The sequence below is a fragment of the Pelophylax lessonae genome (assembly GCF_965119305.1).
Source record: "Pelophylax lessonae genome assembly, chromosome: 6".
Taxonomy (NCBI): domain Eukaryota; kingdom Metazoa; phylum Chordata; class Amphibia; order Anura; family Ranidae; genus Pelophylax; species Pelophylax lessonae.
Window position 1 is genome coordinate 196583506 of NC_138773.1, and position 20152 is coordinate 196603657.

The 20152-nt window shown below is 43.2% G+C and overlaps 1 protein-coding gene across 3 annotated transcripts in view; it reads left to right on the plus strand.

Moving 5' to 3' along the window:
* The window catches only part of PARD3B (par-3 family cell polarity regulator beta), a 2025707-nt gene that overhangs the window by 553293 nt on the left and 1452262 nt on the right, over positions 1-20152 (plus strand). For all 3 annotated transcript variants that reach the window (XM_082260765.1, XM_082260766.1, XM_082260767.1), the window contains exon 6: positions 17879-17965. In XM_082260765.1, coding sequence (XP_082116891.1) covers positions 17879-17965 — 87 coding nt within the window. The remainder of the gene's footprint in view (positions 1-17878; positions 17966-20152) is intronic.

Consider the following 20152-nt stretch of genomic DNA (forward strand, 5'->3'; position numbering starts at 1 on the left):
AAAAGATATAATAAAATATTTAAAAAATGTGAGGGGTGTACTCACTTTTGTGAGATACTGTACTTTCAATGTGTTTTTTTAAATAATTTTTTATAACTTATTGAACAGTTTTTTATCACCTGAAAACATGAGGTTAGAAACAATTCTGAGATAGTTTGACAAGAGAAGAAATAATTAAACATTGCTTACATTACACACTAATGATTCCTTAGTTTAAACACGTACCTGGCCTGTCAAAAAGGCAAAGGGCATAACAACAGTCTCGCCAGTTGGAGGTCTGAGTACAATCTAGACTTTTTATTCCCTGATATTTATTACATAAAATACTATTTGCAAATGGTAATTGAAATCAAAACGTATTGCAGATGGTTTGTTCAAAAAGCAGAGCTCTTTTCCTTTCTCCTATAAGGGTTACAGTATTTGTGAACACTGGGATACTTTTTAAGTAGGAAAGACATTGCTTTTTTATTTTAATTACTTATAAAATAATATCACTGAAAATCAACACTCCACATCAACTTCATTCAACCTGCCTTTGTTTACTGAATTATATGTTTGGATTCCAGGTCTTGCTGGCCTGGTTCATGACACATTTGCACAAGGAGTATCACTGGCTTTTGTGTTATTCCTGGAGGTAGCTGATATTTAGAATTTATTGTTGCAAAGGGCAGCAGACTGTCATTGTGTGTTTGAAGGTCGTCACAGGCAGGCCTGCGGGATTTCAGAATATATAACTTTTAATAATCTTTCATTCCTCCAAAATCAAGCAGCTTATCTTGGAATATAATTCTGTATGTCATAAAGCTACAAATAATGTAATTTATTCAGAGGGCTACATATACAGGTACCATGACTTCAATGACTTGTGAAAAGTGTTACTGTTTTAAAACCATAGGAACAGATAAAGAGTGACATCATAGTAAATATAAGGTTTAGAGAAACATTACATGTGCTTAAATCCATTTACATGAATGGGTCTACCTACTATGTTAAGATTAGTAGGGAAAGGAATGCTAAGCCAAAGACATCTAACTTTCCAGATTGCAGTTACGGGGACTTTTTACCCATGCATACTCATATTTTAAACAATAACAGTAAAGGAAATAAGTACCATCTAAGTGATTAGTGAAAACAGGGTTTATTGCTCTAAAAAATAAAGCAACGCGCAGAAAAACTTTAACAATCAAAAAGAACAGATCCTGCACATGCTGATACACAACAAGTACAAGGAGGAGTACTTCACCAGCCCTTGGCGCTGTCCATATGTTCACCTCCTTTGTTTGTATGTTTTCAAGCTCTGATGTCCTGGTTGCTGCTGCTCCTCTCTCACTCCACTGGGGGGGGGGGGGGGATCAAAGCAATTCAAATCTGTAAAGAGAAGCGCACGCAACCTCGGGCAATAACGCTTTATTAAAGGACAATAAAACAGTACATTGGAATTGCACTCACACTTTTTCTTTATGGTGATCGCTTGACAGCATTCCAACAAGAGCTACTCGCTCCTCCCGTCCCTCCTGATGGTGACTCTGCGGTCTCCTCATTTGCGGCTACCGCCACTGTATCCCCGCTCTCCTTCACTTCCTGTGTTTGCCTAGTCACCGGATGCCGGTTCCAGTGCGCCTGCGCACTATACCGACAAAATCAACGGCGCCTCAGCCGAAGCCGGAGCCACAAGTTGTTCGGAGCTGCGAGGTGGGGGATTCAAGACACCACTTGTGGCTCCGGCTTCGGCTGAGGCTCTCCTGAGGCGCCGTTGATTTTGTCGGTATAGTGCGCAGGCGCACTGGAACCGGCATCCGGTGACTAGGCAAAAACAGGGAGTGAAGGAGAGCGGGGATACAGCGGCGGTAGCCACGAATGAGGAGACCGCAGAGTCACCATCAGGAGGGACGGAAGGAGCGAGTAGTTCCTGTTGGAATGCTGTCAAGCGATTACCATAAAGAAAAAGTGTGAGTGCAATTCCAATGTACTGTTTTATTATCCTTTAATAAAGTGTTATTGCCCGTGGTTGCTTGCGCTTCTCTTTACAGATCTGAATTGCAGAAAAACTTTAAAAGCTCTTCTATTCTCCTCTCTCTGGGTGTCCAAGCTGATTGATTTACTCCCTCTGATGGATGGGAAGAGTGCTGTACGTTCCTATGGAGTGCCCCCATTAGAGAACTGGAGCCTTCCAAGAACAGCATGGGAGACGGATGTAATGTCACCGAGGATGCGGCTTGAGCGTGGCTACGCAATTGTGGAGCATGCATGCTCCTTCCTCAGGCCATTTGGCATCCCTGTTTGAAGAGGAAATGTATTTTTAAGGGGAACCAGCAGCCAGAGGGCAATAAAGCCTGACAAGTTGGGCACAAGATAACAAAATGCTGAAAACCAGGATTTAGATGAGCAATCAACAAAAATAATCTTACTTATAAACATACAAGTGTTAAACATCTATAGTGTCTACATTAATGAGATAAAACTGCAGGGCTATCCATTATTTCATTAATTTCTACTGGTACATCCAGTGGTACATATTCAAGCTATATTCAGCTATATATGTTCAGCATAATCAGAAGAATTTTGTATTAAATCAAAACACTTATCTCATTGATAACCTTTACACCTGCTCTACTGACCATGTCATTTGCTGCCTTTCATGACCGTGTGACATGTTTACATAGGAAGAACTATCCAATCCCTCAGGAAACGTTTGGTGTGCATTGTCATTTTGTAGAAGACGGCAATTACAAGCATAGCGTCCCAAAGCACTTTCTTGAATTTCATCAAAAAGCTAAGATCAAGAGTTTGGGTTATGGAATCAATACACAGAGGTCTCCCGGCGGCAGAATGTTTTAAACATCTCTGTCGAAGGGAGACGACCTGGATCTACAGATTGAATACACTTGCACCCAAATTGAGAACATAGAGGTTAGTACAGTCCTATAGCTAAAATATGTTCCACCAGATGTACTGTGAGAAATATTAACTATATTCTCTTTCTCCTTCCCATTAGTTATCCAATAACATCTGGTCTCAGAAATATCGCCAGGTCCAAAATTTGGATGATGATAGCCTTACAGTGTTATCACATTACTGCAGATACTAAAGATTTAGTTGTAATAAGACTCTTTTGCAGCCGCCCATCAGCAGTGCATCTGTCACCCATCAGTGCCCATCAGCAGTTTGCCTGTCGCCCATCAGTAGTGTACCTGTCGCCCACCAGTGCCCATTAGCAGTGCACCTGTCACTTATCAGTGCCCATCAGCAATGAACTTGTTGCCAATCACTCCCTGCTGTGCATTGCCCATCAGTACTGCCATCAGCAGTGTATGCATCATATAGCTGCCCATCAGCAGAGTATGTGTCCTACAGCCACCATCAGCAGTCTGGATACGGCGCTCTGAAAACCAGTGTTACCCGAAAGATATGAGATTTAATTTACCTCAGACAATATTTGGGTTAAAAATGAGAGTTCTTTGACTATGAATGAAAGCTTCAAAACAGCAATTATTTTATTAGTATATAGTCTGAAAGCCTAAATTAATTTACAACAATCTATCTATAGTACATACAATAAAATGGAAAATATTCCTAGTTTAACTGAACAAGTATAGAGTATATACTCCTATACAAACACAATACGACCGACACAAAGAGGAAAGCAATGTATACCTTAAACGTTCATAATTACCCTTCCCTTAAGTGTTTCATCCTGATCTGCCATGCAAGAGAGGAAGTCCCTCTTCCCTCACCTACAGTGATATAGAACCATATCGCATAGACTTGTATAGGGCTATTCTGATTGGTTCAGCTATCCTGCCCTGTTCCTCCCTCTGGGCGTATCTTGTTCAGGATTGGACAACTTCCCCCTCGCCTAGCTTAGCATAATTCAGCCCCTTGCTAACCACTCCTCTCTGTTGGGGGGAGAACCTGTTAATTTACTTTTTAAATGAAAATTAGGATGCAAGGTTCATCTCCAGGGCCCATTGTCCAACCCTTCAACCGATAGTCAATCTTGATTGCATATCTTAATGAGAGGTCTTTGATATGGAGGATTGAAATAAGGGCAGACGTGACGTGATCTATTCACCTAGTTTCATTGGCCCCAGGAAGTCTGGCTTACAGGTTGATACTATTTGGCATATCAACAGGCCCCCTCCCGGCTAGCAGACAACTCGTCATTCAAACCGATTTGTTGAATGGGATTAATTTTATGTGTTTAAATGTGAATAGCCGGCTGGCCTTTCAAATGGACTTGTTAAACTGGATTCCTACTACTGACTGTTTGTCTGTGTTACACTACTTACACATCTACCAATCATATAGCAAATATGAGTTTTGAAATCAAAAATATGTACATTACTGTTTACATTAATATTTACAATTACAAAATGGAGATTTATACATAAACTCCTCAGGCAACAGTCTAATGGAGATTACACATAAACTTATAAGGCAACACCAGGCAGCCACCAGCAGCACCATACACCCCAATGGAAAAACGGCAGATGTCAACGGCACTAGACCCCAGGATGAAAGTACCAGCACTGGAATATCACTTCCACCAAGAATCAGGAGGCATGCATATCTCCCAGGGGCTCTTGCCAACCCATTATGGCTGCCTTCTAACTCAGAATTAGCAAGCATTCCCCCTTTCATAGCACAGCCAGGTGTGCACACTAAAACATTTTCAGAAATTGATTTTTTAAATGTATTTTTGCCTGATGGTTTACTTCAGTTTTATATGGACCAGAGCACTCTTTTTGCCCAACAGTATATTGCTAACAACACCAGTTCATCCTATGCTGGTCTGTTTGAGTGCAAAAGTCTTACATTGGAGGAGTTCAAGTTATTTTTGGGCCTCACCCTTAACATGGGGCTTTTAAAACAAAAATGAATGACATGCTTACTGGTCCACCCACCCCATCCATCACATGCCAAATGCTGTTGCTGTAATGCCCAGGTCATGCTAAGAGATGATCATGCTCTTCCTTTATTTTAGTGAAAAACCCGTGCCCTCCCTGAGATCATCCCAACTATGACAATTATACAAACTTCACCCACTTATTAATTTTTTTCCCAAAGATTTGCTGAACTTTATGTTCTTGACCAAAACATGTGTGGATGAGTCCCTTGTCCAATTCACTCACCGGTTGGGAATCGAGCAATACATTCAAAGAAAAATGAACAGATATGGCTTAAAGCTCTACAAGCTTTGTGAAAGAGCCCAGGAATATTTGTATGTGTTTCACGTGTATGAAGGAAAAGATTCCCATCTCCAGCCCCTGAGTTCCCAACCTTCATCGGCACAAGTGGAACAATTGTCTGGGACCTGGCTTTTCCACTTTTCCAAAAAGGTTATCATGCCTACCTAGACAATTTCTATACCAGCCTGCCCCTTTTCTGCCTCCTGTACTGTGAGAAAACCTTGACCTGCGGTACCATCTGAAAAAACAGGAAGGGCTTCCCACAAAGTTTAGTGAACACAAGTCTACAAAGGAGGGAATCAGCAAGTCTTAGAAATGCCAAAGTGTTGGCCATGAAGTGGAAGGGTATGAGAGAGATTTACGTCCTGTCCACCATCCTCAATGACACCTCGGTGGAAATTCCTGGAAGACCCTGCCCCATCCAAAAGCCTGCATGTATCCAATATTATAACCTCTACATGGAAGGGGGGGGGGGGGAGTGGGGGTAGATTTCAACTATCAGATCAGATGCTACAGCCCTATTAAGCAACAAGAAGGTCCAGTTTCTGGTACAAAAAAAGTTGCAATTTATCTTATTCATTTGTCCATTTATAACGCCTATGACACTTACACCAAATCCACGGAAAGACTCACCGTCTTCCTCAAATGTATAGAAGAAATTGTCACATCCCTCATCTACCAGCTAAGATCCCCCCCAGAAAACCTTTGCTTTGATTCTGTGAGCAGACTTCATGATCACCATTTTCCTGAGACCATTCCACCAACAGAAGCAGGCCAAAGATACCAAGAAATATATTGGGTATGCAACAGAGGTTAGAGTTAGAAGAGACACCAGTGTTTTCACACGTCTTTAAAATATTACCATATTTCTAACAGTCTGCCATTTCCCCATTTTCAATATCTGTGCTGATCATTTGCCTGCTGCCTCAACCAATCATGCCACTGCCGTCCACCTTAGCTGACCCTGGCCTGTTTATTGACTATGCCTCTGCCTGCCGTCTGCATTGTTTATCCACCACATTTCTGCCTTCCACCTGAACTGACCCTGATCTGTTTATCGACTACGCCTCGGCCTGCCATCTGCATTATCAACCACATTTCTGCCTTCTACCTGCACTGACCTCAGACTGTATATCGACCATGATTTTTGCCTGCTGCTTGGATTGATCTTCTGCCCTGCTACTGTAGTAATGGGATTCAAGATAACACAGGTTCTCACATATGTGAGGGGTTTCAGAGTAGAGATAAACAGTTTTTGTTTTTTCACTGGATTTTGTAATTCCCAGGTCAGGGTCTGGAGTTGGGAGGCTTTGAAGAGATTGGGAGGGGAAGAGCCTTTTCCCTTATGCCAAGGTCGTAGCTGACCAAGGCCCTAAACCAAATGTTCCTGGCTGATGCCTGAACCAATGCTTTGGCTGTGCTGACCATATCTATGCCTAATGCTTGTACTGACCCAGGGTCTTTTATGGGCCATGTTCCTGCCTGCTTCCTAGACAAATACTTTGGCTGTGCTAACCATATCTCTGCCTGTTGCCTGTAATGACCCAGAAATTTTTATGGTCAATGTTCCTGCCTGCTGTCAGCCTGCTGCCTGTACTGACTCTGGCATGTTTATGGAGCATATTACTGCCTGCTGCCTGGATGATCTTTTGGCTTTTGCTGACCACAGCTCTGCCTTCTTTCTGGACCAATGCTTTCTTCAAACTACAGGTAATCTTTTGTTTACATTGTTTTCTATACAGTGTTGATTGATGTGTTACACAGTTTGCAATGTTGAGTACATAACCTGTTCAGACATTGAAAAGATCTTACAAATGTGGTATCCCCATAATCGGAAAGAGAAGAAGAATGTATTTTCAGGTGTAATTATTGGTATGCCCATGCTGTTTGTTAGAAATATCTTATAGATTGACAACTTTGTGTTAAAAAAAAAATACATTTTCATTTTCTTTTCACATTTTCCAAAAAGGTGTGGCAAAAAAAGAAATATTCAAAAGACTCATTATGCCTTTTAGAAAATATGTTGTGCTGTTTTCTTTCAAAAATGTAGTAATTTTGTAGGTGTTTCCACTGTCCTGGTGCTCCAGAGCCTTCAGAAATGTGATAGGTATTCAGGAAATTGGATGTCTAATTTATGTCACTAGAATGCCTCGCAGTGTTTTGTTGATATTGGGCCTCTGTATGTGACAAGGCTGTGGAAAAGTCTCACACATGTGGTATAGCCATACTCAGGAGGAGTAGCAGAATGTACACTGCTAATTAAACACATCAGATCTCAATTGGGAAAAATATCATGCTGGATATCTATACTGATTTGGACTGGGTAATGTGTTCAGAATGAAAAGATACCACATTGTTTGATGGAATTGAAAATTTTCAAACTAAAGAGGGATCATTTCAAAGACACCCCGGAAATCAAAGTGAAAAAATTTCATTGCAGCAACTCAAAATTTTACTCAGTAGTTTGTATTGCCCCCACATGCTTTTATGCATGCCTGACAACGTTGGGACATGCACCTAATGAGACAACATATGGTGTTCTAGGATATTTCCTCCCAAATCTGGACTAGGGCATCTCTGAGCTCCTGAACAGAGCCTGGTGGCATTGGACCGAAACACAATGTCCCAGAGGTGTTCTATTGGATTTAGGTCAGGTGAGCATGGGGGTCATTCAATGGTATCACATTCGTCATTCTCCAGGAATTGGCAGCATACTCTCACCACATGAGGCCCGGCATTGCTGTGCACCAGGAGGAACCCAGGACCCACGGCACCAGCATAGGGTCTGACAATGGATCCAGAGATTTTATCCCAATACCTAATGGAAGTCAGGGTGCCATTGTCTAGCCTATAGAGGTCTGTGCGTCCCTCCATGTATATGCCTCCCCAGAACATCACTGACCCACCACCAAACTGGTCTTGCTGAATGATGTTACAGGCAGCGTAACGTTCTCTACAGCTTCTAGAGATGCTTTCATGTCTGTCACATGTGCTCAGGGTGAACTTATGCTCATCTGTGAAAAGCACAGGGTGCCAGTGGCGGACCTGAAAATTCTGGTGTTCGATGACAAATGCCAATCAAGTTCCACGGTGTCGGGCAGTGAGCACAGGGCCCACTAGAGGACCCTCGTGAAGTCTGTTTCTGATTGTTTGGTTAGAGACATTCACACCAATGTCCTTCTGGAGGTCATTTTGTAGGGCTCTGGCAGTGCTCATTCTGTTCCTCCTTGCACAAAAGAGCAGATATTGGTCCCGCTAATAGGTTAAGGAACTTCTATGGCCCTGTCCAAGTCTCCTAGCTTAATTGCCTGTCTCCTGGATTCTCCTCTATGCCCTTGAGACCATGCTGGGAGACACAGCAAACCTTTTGGCAATGGCACATATTGATGTGCCATCCTGGAGGAGTTGGACTGCTTGTGCAACTTCTATAGGGTCCAGGTATCTTCTCATGCTACCAGTAGTGATATAGACCCTAGCCAAATGCAAAACTAGTGAAAAGCAGTCAAAAAGATGAGTAGGGAAAAAAGTCAGTGGCCTCCACCTGTAAAATCATTCCTGTTTTGGAAGTCATTTCATTGTTGACCATCCAGTGCACTTATTGTTATTTCATTAACACCAAAGCAGCTGAAACTGATTAACAACCCTCTCTGCTACTTAGCTGACAAGATCAATATCCAAGGAGTTTAATTGACTTGGTCATACTAGGATTAAAAAGTGTTCCTTTAATTATTTTTGAGCAGTGTCTTTTGGGGTGTATTTATTGGTATGTACATGCTGTTTGTTAGACATATCTTATAAATGGACAATTTTTTGTAAAAAAAAAAAAAAAAATATCTTTCATTCAATGATCGACACAGCTCTTAAGGATTCTTGAACATTGGGTTATGCTACCCCCTACAGAAGTATGACACTAGACAGAAAAAATAACTTGACACACCTATAAGCAGTCCTAGGTGGTATACTCCCCCTCTCTGCTATAGGTCCTCCATTTTTTTTTCCTGCCTAGTAAGGAGTAAGGAACTAGTTCCATGCTGGGATCTCTTATCTCTTATTTTTAAATGCCTTTTTTTCTTCCGGTTCTTTTCCTGCAAGATCTTCAATCAACTACCAGACTGGGCGACAGACTGGATAATCTAGATCCAGTGGTCACCCAGTCTGGCCAGCGAGTGCGCACAGACCACAGCTCTGGGCTAGGTCAGTCGCAACACACACCCACTGGACGGGGGCTGGCCTGCGAGTTAAGCGATTTGCAAGGTCGCATATGACCGGGCCTCAGCCTGAGTCACAGCATTCCTCCAGGCCGACAGCCCCCCATTTTGATGGCAAGGAGGTTCTGTCTAGAGCTCTGCCCACCTGGTTCCTGATATTGTGAGTAGCTGTCCCCCCTGGAGGGTTTTGGGTTGGACATGGGCCCCTCCCTGGGATGGTTGAACCCTTGGGTTCCCCTCCTTCCCATTAGACCCTCCTGTATTCTGGTGGTCTTTGGGTCATCTAACCCCCCATCCACTCCCCCCCCATCTGGGATGTATTATCTGGGACTGGGGTATGGTGCTGTAATGGTGGTGGTGGGGGGGGGTATACCAACGACGACTGGGCTATCGGCTGGGGCTCTACCTGTGTGGGGGCTTTGTGCCCAGTTCCCCTCTTTCTTCAAGTCTGAGCCCCAGGGATCCCTCCTGGGTCCCTGGGAGCCTCGTGGAGCCACATGTGTCGGCCATTTTCTTGGAGCCTGTTCGAGTCTATGGCCTTTTTTGTTGGTTCGGCATACTAAAGAGTGGCGGCCATTACAGAGGAGCCTCTGGATGGCAATTGCCCTCCTTTTACCCTGGTGCTGACTCCTGGATCTTTCCTTTCCCTGGACACCGCACGTGCTATCCTGGTGCAGCCAGTGCCTTTCTTGTGGAGTAGTAATCTGGTGGGGTCCTCCCTCTCTTTGCTGCAGGATTGTCAGGTGCTTTGTTGCTGGCGACCTGGTGGTGCTACCAGCGCAGCGGGGGTGTCCCTTGGCAATGTTAGATACATTTTGTGGGGGGTCCCCCTCTTTACTAATGGAGTCCTTGGAGACTGTTTCCCAACCATCCATTGATGCACTGACTGCGGTCCTTTGTGTCCTGGGTGAAGGTGGCTTTTGGGCGATGGGCTAGTAAAAATCACTCCCCCTGCCTTCCCCTGCCTCATCAGTCTCCTCAGATCCTGAATCTTATTCGGCTGCCGTAGCCGTGGCCCACCCTGTGGGGTCTTCGGCCATGCGACCTGATTTCTCTGATAGTTAGGATGATTCCTCCACTGTAGCAGCACTCAAAATGGTGCTGGTGGACGCACTGATTTGTTTCTGTGCATGAAACTTTAAAAATGAAGAATGCAGCTAAAGCTGTGGCGGAGGTGGCTTTCCCCTTTGTCACTAACGAGCCACCTAGAGCAGCATTTCCTTTTCCCTCCTATTATGACAGATTTGTCGCAAAAGAGTGGTTCCTAAATGCTTTGCGATGAGGTACCCCTTTGAGAAATCCCTCTTTAAAAAGTGGACTGTTCCACTGGTGGTGGACCCCCCAGTTTCCAGATTGAATAGGGCGACCATGATACTGGTTGAGGAATTGCCAGACTTTAAGGATGCGGCTGACAGAAAAGCAGAAGCTGTGGCCCGCTATATTTTCACTGTTGTGGGTTCAGCCCTTAGGCCAGTGTTCACCATTGTCCTGGTGTCGCAAACTCTGATGGAGTGGGCTAAACATTTGCACCATGAACAGGAGGGCAGCTTTCCCCCTGCCTTTGTTGAACTGACGGACCAGTTGGTCCAGGGGCTGCAGTTTTTCTGTGATGCTTCTTTGGATGCGGCTTCCCTGGTTTCTAGGCATTCTGTTTCAGCAGTGGTACTTGTGTGCGTTTTGTGGCTTAAGTGTTGGTCTGCGGATCAGACCTCTAAAAAAGCTTTGACTGATTTACCTTTTCAGGGAGATCGCCTGTTTGGGGTTACCCTGCATGAACTCATTAAGAGTCTCACAGGGGAGAAGAGTACTTTTTTTCCGCAGGCTGGTTAGGGTAAGGAACCTCATCTCAGACATGGCCCATCCTTCTCGGCTCACAAAAAGTTTTTTCGTCCCTCAGGGTCCTCCCGACAAGGGTTCAAAACCAAGCGTCTCTGGTCTAGTAAGCCGAGAGCAGGATTTTCTAGACCCCTGGACTAGACTCCTTCAGCATGAAGGTGCGCCCTCACCCATGCCTGGGGTGGGGGGACATTTTCACTGGTTTCTGGGCTCGTGGACCTCCTCTGTGCAAGACAAATGGCTCCACAAAGTAATCTGGTCTGGCTACAAGATCCAAGTTTTGTTCATACCCTCCAGAAAGGTTCTTTCCTTCCAATGTGAGCTTGCAAACAGTGCCGGACCATTTGCAAGCTCTCTTTGGGTCAATACAAGACCTGCTGCTTCAGGGTCTGATTGTCCTAGTTCTTGTCTATAAACCGTCTCAGAGGTTTTATTTAAACCTGTTTACTGTCCCAAAGAAAGAGGGCAAGGTGTGTCCAAGTCCCTGAACTGCTTTGTGCGGGTACAGAAGTTCAGAATGGAGTCTATTCGCACAGTAGAGGCAGCCTTACATCAGGGGGATTTTCTTGCCTCTATTGACATCAAGCATGCTTACTTGCACATTCCAATTTGTGGCCATCACCAGCGCTTCCTCCGCTTTGCTGTAGGAGAGGAACATTATCAGTTTGTTTTGTTACCCTTTGGTCTCACCTCCGCCCCTCGGGTCTTCACAAAAATGTTGGCTCTGGTTCTAGCTTTTTCTACATCAGTGGGGAATTGCACTACTGGGTTACCTGGACAACTTCCTCTTGTGAGAGGAGTCCTCTGCGGTTCTGATGGACGACGTGGAGATCACTATAAAGACCCTGAGGGAGTTCAGCTGGCTTCTGAATTACCAGAAGTCTGCTCTGATTCCATCCAGAAAATTGAATTATCTGGGTCTTACTCTGGACTCTGCTCTAGCCAGAGGGTTCCTTCCTCTAGGCAAACTCCAGAAGTTGCATGCTGCAATTTATTTCCTGCTGTCCAGCAGATGGTCATCCCTCCAGACTTGCCTGCGGGTGCTGGGCCTGATAGTATCTACCCTTTCGGCGGTTCCATTTGCACGGTTATTTGCGGCGTCCCTGCAAAGGGAAATCTTGGTCAAATGGGACAAGTGTCCAAAGTCTCCTAACAATCAGATCTGGCTGACCCGGGAAAATAAAGGATCTATCGTCTGGTGGCCTCACTTTATGGCTCTTCACCAGGGCAAATTGTTTCTCCCCTTGTATTGGACAGTGGTCACCACGAATGCCAGGCTGTCCGGCTGGAGAGGTGTCCTGGGTCAGAGCTCTGCTAGGGGTGTTTGGACACTGGAAAAGTTCAGACTTCCGATAAATGTTCTGGAAATCTGGGCAATCAAGCTGTGCCTGGATCACTGGACGGATCGTCTCGGGGGCTTCCAGTGTGGATTCAGTCGGACAACGCCACAGCGGTGGCTTATGTCAATCGCCAGGGCAGAACAAGAAGTGTGTTAGCAGCTCTAGAGTCAGCTGGCAATCTACAGTGGACAGAATGCTTTGTTCTGGCCCTCTCTGCTGTGCACATTCCAGGAGTGGAAAACTGGAAGGCAGATTATCTCAGTCGGCAGGCATTGGACCAAGGGTCCCTTCACCCAAATGTGTTTCATCAGATATGTCTCGGGTGGGGCACCCCTGATATGGATCTGTTGGCATCCTGGCTCAACAGAAAAGTTCTGAGGTTTGTGGCACAATCATGGGATCCTCTGGCAGATGCCACAGACTCTCTGGTGGCCCTGTCTGCTCTACGCTTTCCCTCCTCTCAAGCTTCTGCCAAGGCTCTTGTGCAGAATGGAGGCAGAAGGAAATTCTTGCCATTCTTGTGGTCCCGAACTGGCCTTGCCAGTTTTGGTACGCCGGCCTGGTGTGGCTGGTCGCCGACATCCCTTGGAGTCTGCCTTTTAGGGAGGATCTGCTGTCCCAAGGACCAATCTTCCATTCTGCTTTGCAGGTACTGGCTTTTATGGCTTGGCTGTTGAAAGCCAGGTACTGAAGGAAAGAGGTTTGATTCTGATGCTGCTGAAGGCTAGGAAGTCTACCTCTAGGAAGATCTACCATCGTACGTGGTAAGCATACATTTTATGGTGTGACTTGATGGGAGTTCACCCTCGCTCTTTTTCGGTGGTTTGGGACTTGACCTTCCTTCAACTCAAGGCCAATTTCTGCGCAACCCCCCAAATTGGCCTTGAGTACCATCAGAGCCAAGTGTCAGTCCTGGCGGTCTTCTTTCAATGACCCCTGGCCATGCACTCCCTGGTGCGTACCTTTATTCAAGGTGTTTGACATCTGACTCCACTTATGAGGTCTCCTCTACCACCCTGGGATCTCAACTTGGTGCTTTCAACTCTCCAAAAACCTCCCTTTGAAAATATTCAGGAGATTCCCCTGCTTACGCTGTCCCAGAAGGTGGCCTTTTTTGGTGGCTCGCAGGGTGTCGGAACTGGCAGTGTTATCTTGTCGTACCCCTTACTTGGTGGTCCACAAAGATAAGGTGGTTCTTCGCCCATGTCTGTTGTTACTTCCTAAAGTAGTCTCTGATTTCCATTTGAATGAAGACATTGTGTTGTCTTCCCTGTGTCCCAGGCCCAAATATCCTGAGGAAATTGTGTTGCATGCCCTGGATGTGGTTCGAATGATTCAAGTACCAATTATCAAAAAAGGGCGGAAGCATATCCCGGGAAACTATAGGCCGTTAAGCCTGACGTCAATAGTATGTAAATTACTGTAAGGGATGATAAGGAACTATATCCAAAAATTTGCAAAAGACAACAGTATCATCAGTAGTAATCAGCACAGGTTTACAAAAGGATGTTCTTGTCAAACCAATCTGTTTACATTTTACGAGGAGGTGAGTTGTGAGCTAGATAGGGGGAGACCTGTGGATGTGGTATATCTGGATTTTGCTAAGACATTCAATACAGTTGTTCCCCACAAACGCTTAATCTACAAACTAAGGTCTGCAGGCATCGACCACAAGGTTTGTTCTTGGTTAGAAAACTGGTTACAGGGGCATGTCCAAAGGGTGGTGATGAATAGCGCGTACTCAGACTGGTCTGGAGTGGTAATTGGTGTCACCCAAGGCTCAGTCCTGGGACCAGTTTTGTTCAATTTATTCATAAATACCATCGAGGACGGGATCATTCACTCAATCTCAGTTTTTGCAGATGACACAAAAATAAGCAGGGCAATAACTTCTCATCAAGATATAGAAATCTTACAGAATAGAGTGGGCAACTACATGGCAAATGAGGTTTATTGTGGGGAAATGTAAGGTATTGCACTTGGGGACTAAAAACATGGATGCAAAAATGCTTTGTGGGGGAACCTCTGAGGGAGTCAAAAATGGAGAAAGATCTGGGAGTCTTAGTGTAGGATAGACTAAGCAATAGCATGAAATGTCAAGCTGCAGCTGCCAAAGCTGGCAGAATAATAGCATGCATAAGGAAGGGGATTTATTCCAAAGATAAAGCTATAATCCTGCCACTTTCTAAAAACCATGGTACGGCCACATCTGGAGTACTCTGTCCAGTTCTGGTCGCCAGCCCTCAGAAAGGATGTGCTGGAACTAGAGAAGGGCAACTAAACTGATTAGGGGATTGGAGGGTCTTAATTATGAGGAGCCTTTGCAAGCACTTGATTTATTCTCCCTGGAGAAGAGATGCCTGAGAGGGGACATGATAGCAATTTACAAATACCTCAATGGTGATCTCAGTGTAGGTAAAAAAAAAACAATTTAGTCTCAAGGAGTGTAAGAGGACACATGGCCACACAATGAGATTAGAGGAGAGGTGGTTAAACCTTAAGCTACATAAGGGATTGTTGAGCTCCTGTCACATGGTTGGCTAATGTTCAGCCTTGGGATTTTTTGTTGTCCCACCCCTCATTTTTGGCACTGGTTTTGGACGTCCCAATGGTCAGGAATCTTAAAGAGCTGTGACATACCATAAAATCCATTTCCCTGTGTTCATTGAGGGGCGCACCACCCACCCCTCTATGGAGTTGTAATACTTCTGACACTGCTTGTAACAAAACTGAGGACCTATAGCAGAGAGATTAGTATAGCTAGTATACCACCTGGGACTACCTATAGGCATAGTTAAGTTATTTTTTCTACCTAGTGTCCTACTCCTGTAGGGGGCAGTATAACCCAATGGTCAAGAATCCTAAAGAGCTGTGTATGTCAATGAACGCAGAGAAATATATTTTACGATAAGTCAAAAATCCCATTTTTCATTTTCTTTCTATATTTTCCAAAAAATTGTGGGAAAGACTCATTATGTCTCATAAAATATACATTAGGATGTTTGCTTTTTAAAATTGGGTCATTTTGCGGGTAATTCCATTGTCCTGGTTCTCCAAGGCCTTCAGAAGTGTAATCAGTAGTAAATAAATTTAGATATGCAATTTATGTCCCTAGAACACCTAAAGGTGCTCCTTGCATGTTGGGTCTCACTATGTGGCTAGACTGTGAAAATGTCTCAAAGTAGCAGAATGTGTTTTGGGGTGTAGTTGCAAGTATGCCTATGCTGAGTGAGAGAAATAACTTGTTAATATGACAATTTTGTGAAAAGAAAATCTTGATTTTTTTATAAAGAATTGTGGGAAAAATCACAACTTCAAAAACTCACCATGCCTCTCACTTTGGCATGTCTACTTTCCAAAAAAGGGGTCACTTGGGGAGTATTTTTACTATCCTGGTATGCTAGGGCCTCAAGAAATGAGATAGGCCATAAGTACATAAGGTGTGATCAATTTTCAATGATTGATGCCATAGCTTGTTGATTCTTTCACACTGACAAAATAATATACACGGATTTGGATTATTTCTATCAAAGCTATGTAGGAGTATAAATTTTGGCAAACATTTATGAAGAAAAATTACTTTTTTGCAAAATATATGGTATGTCTATTAAATAACGTGACTTCCACCTACCTTGTGCTAACAGACACTCTTAGGTTTTTCTATCTCTGCGCCACATTTCTTTTACTGTAAACTCATCTTCTCAGCATGGCCAAGCTTTAGATTGGTCTGTACATGTTTATTAATTTATCTATCCTAGTTTCACAGTTGTCACTGGGACAAGTATCCCCTCTGAGAGATTACCCCTCACCTCCAGTTCTAGTGACATATGTGAACTTTAGATTTCCTCATTGAATTGACACATGTTCATGATGACAGGAAGTCATCAAGCCATCACTACTAGTTTAACATCCTAGGATTTCTTTCTGAAATTTTGGAAAAGTAGGAATACGTGCCAGTCATTCAAGTATATTTGCACACAGCTGACCCGTTCAGAATAGCGGGGACAATTGTTTCTAGAAATTATCTATGATGGGGTGAACTGTGGAATTATGTATCATTCATTTTAGGCTATATAAAAACTTATCCTGTGTGTAATAATGAGTATTTGTGGTCTGATAACAAAAATGATCAAGTACTAGTTCAATTATGTAAGCTTTGAATTTTGTGTAGCTGAATACATTAAAGTCATTAGTTGCTGGTTGCCCTGCTTTTACAGAAGTATCCCTCTATGCATCACTTTTCTTATTATCATATTATAGTTTATCTAACAGGAACATATTCCACAGTACTAACTAGCAGAGATTTGTCTAATATGTAGTGGTTCTAAAAGCTCAAGTTTTTTTTTTTTTTTTTCCTTAATGCATTCTATGCATTAAGGTAAAAAAAAAAACATCTGGGAGCAGCCCCCCAGTCCCCCCCCATACTTATCTGAGCCTCAATTCGATACAAGAATGTGCATGAAAGCAGGGGCTCTCCTGGGTCTCTCTCTGCTCATTGGCTTACACAGCAACAGGAGCTATTGGCTTTTGCTGCTGTCAATCACAGCCAGTCAACCAATGAGAAAAGAGCGTGCAGCTTGGCAATGAGCCTGCTCAAGGGCCACCTAGCAAGATGCTTGCGTTTGGGGTCACCTGGCAGGGGAAGGAGCCAGGACTGCCAGCAGGGGACCCAATAAGAAGCTGCACAAAAAAAAAACATTGCACAGAGCAGGAAAGCATAACATGTTTGGTATTAAAAAAAAAAAAAAATTCCTTTAGAATCACTTTAAGCTTGTTTTTTTTTTTCAGTTTACATTACATCTTAGTTTATATTTTTTTTTTTTCCTGCATGCTATACTTAATGAAAAGGAGTAACATTTTGCACTCATGCCGTCTAATGCATCTGACCAAGCGTGCATGTGCAGCTGTTGCTGCGGCTCAAGCAGGTGAGAGGCTGTAATAAGGCTTCAGAATTAAGAGCCATTAATAGCAGTTCCTGAGCACACAAGAAAATTGACATAACCTCTTTTCACTGCAAAAGGTTGCTGCCCTTTCCAGCAGTGAAGAGGTAAATAATGAAACCCTCCATCAAATGCTTCTGTGAATGGTGATCAAAAGTTGGTCAAGCATGCCAGCTTCTCCATTATATAGAAATTTTCATTTCAATCCCTTTGCTCAATGAGATCTATTAGTTTTGCTGCAATGAACTGTCAAGTAATACCATTAGCCTCAAAAAATGCACTAAATGCCACTCAGATTTTGTAATAGCTACTTTAAACTGCTCTTGCCTCAACAAAACCTATGTTTTTCATTTTTTTTTCTACAGTGAGTTGACAAGAAAGGTAGAGATTTCAGGGGACAGAGGACCTTTGGGAATACATGTTGTGCCTTTCTATTCCTCCCTTAGTGGACGGTGAGTTACATGATAAAAAAGAATAAACCAACCAATTGATTGAGTCAATATGTTTTTCTATGCTCCATTGATTTATTGTCTCACTAACCAGGCTTGAAGAACACCTATCATGTTGTCTGACATCCTTATTTAATAAAAGGGTTAACAGACTGCTAATTTTTTACCATGTGCCAGAATTTTGGTGCAAGGAAAGTTTCTACATTCCTATAGCGGTTAGCAGGGTCTGCTTTAAAGTTGTGAGACCCACTGGCCCTAATGCTTTGGGTAAATACCGATAAATCTTGTATGTCAGAGACTAAAGCCTAGTACACACGATGAGATTATCGGACGAATGGTCATTTGTTTTCTCTTTTTGCATGCTAGTCTCCATATCGAAAACGAATAGGTTACTAAAGTACGAAAATTCCCCTACGACAGAATAAAAATCCGGAAGTGATTTCATGTATTTTGTATTGTAGCAGCAAACCCGAAAATCAGCTGGGGTGCTGACATTGCAGGCTCTCTGGACAGGTAAGTGTCTATATATTATAAGTCCGCAGCTACAGTATTTGTAGCTGCTGACTTTTAATTTTTATTTTTTCCGCAGCTGGAACACTGCTTTATTATCACGCCCCCCCATCCATCCAATAGTGATGATGATTCCCCTATGGTCGCAGCAGCGAACTTTAAAGTACTTTAAATGCAGCTTACAGAAGTATTTCACAATGCACTACTACACAACACATTGGCACAGCCATGTACTGCCCTGGCGAACATTTATCAATGCAATTTTGTTTTTTTAAAACAATCGTTTTTAAAGGAGCAGTGATTTTGATAATGCCTTAAGGCTCCGTTCACATGTAGGCGTTTTGGGGCGTTTTTGGGGCGTTTTTCTGCTCTAGGATCAGCTCTCAAAACGCCCAACAAGACAAATCCTATTCATTTCAATGGCCCCTGTTCACATCTGAGCGTTTTGAAGCTGTATACAAAACGCCCAACGCTCAAAAAAGTACATGAGCTTCTTTTTGGGCAGATTACAGGCGTTTTCCATTGATCTCTATTGAATCTAAAAACGCCTGCACAAAAATCGCGGTAAAAATCGCGGTAAAATCGCGGTAAAAACGCCACAAAAATCGCGGTAAAATCGCGGTAAAAAACGCGCGAAAAACGCTACGCTCAGGTGTGAATGTAGCCTAAGTGAAACAATAAAAATGAAACATTTATTTAAATATAGTGTCTGAGGAGTCCCGTTGATCTGCCTGTAAAGTGCTCCATCTGTAGCATGTATAGAACAGCATGCATAGAACATGCTGCAGCAAAATTGCCATTTCTAAAGATAAAAAAAAAAAAAAACATCAAATCACACTTAAATTGACTCTCGGTTGCAATTGTCTGCACCTGGCTATTTAAAAAAATTAAAAAAAAAACAAAACCGCGTGGGGTCCCCCCAAAATCCACACCAGACCGCCACCCTCCTGAACCATACCAGGCCACATGCCCTTAACATTGGGGTGGGGGGGGGGAGGTCTCCTTCCCACAACCCTGGGCTGTGGTTGTGGGGGTGTTGTGTTGAAGAGACTCTTGTCCCCATAAACATGGGAACAAGGTGCTTTGGGGTGGGGAGGAGGGGGGCACTTGAGCAATGCATGCAACTAGTCTCTCCATACAGGAGGCGTTTTAAAGGTGTCATTACCAACAAAGTATTTTGTAAAAAAGTATTAAATATACTATAGTTTGCATATTCAATACTTATTTTACCCGTTGTGTGTGTATGTATGTATGTATGTATGTATGTGTGTATATATATATATATATATTATTTTATTTATTTTTCAGATAACGGTGTATTACTCTTTCTCATAGCATAAAATTATTGGTGGATTTAATTTCCCAACATTCTTGTGTCACATCTGACATTTCTGTTGAGTATAACCTTCTATAACTATATAAGCCACCAACTTATTTTGTGTATTCATTAATGCTTCACCTGACTCTCCATTAGAAGATATAATTTTATTATTGGTGATATTTCCCCCATGATTCATGGAACACAAAATTATTTTCAAGTAGACTAATCATCTACTTAGGCAGCATACCATGTAATGCATTGATAACTTCTAATGGCTTATTTTCTTCTTCCATTCCTTGCAGTAAGTAAGTGCTTTGGTAGACAGGGCATAGTCAAAACATTTTTTACTTGCCTTAGAA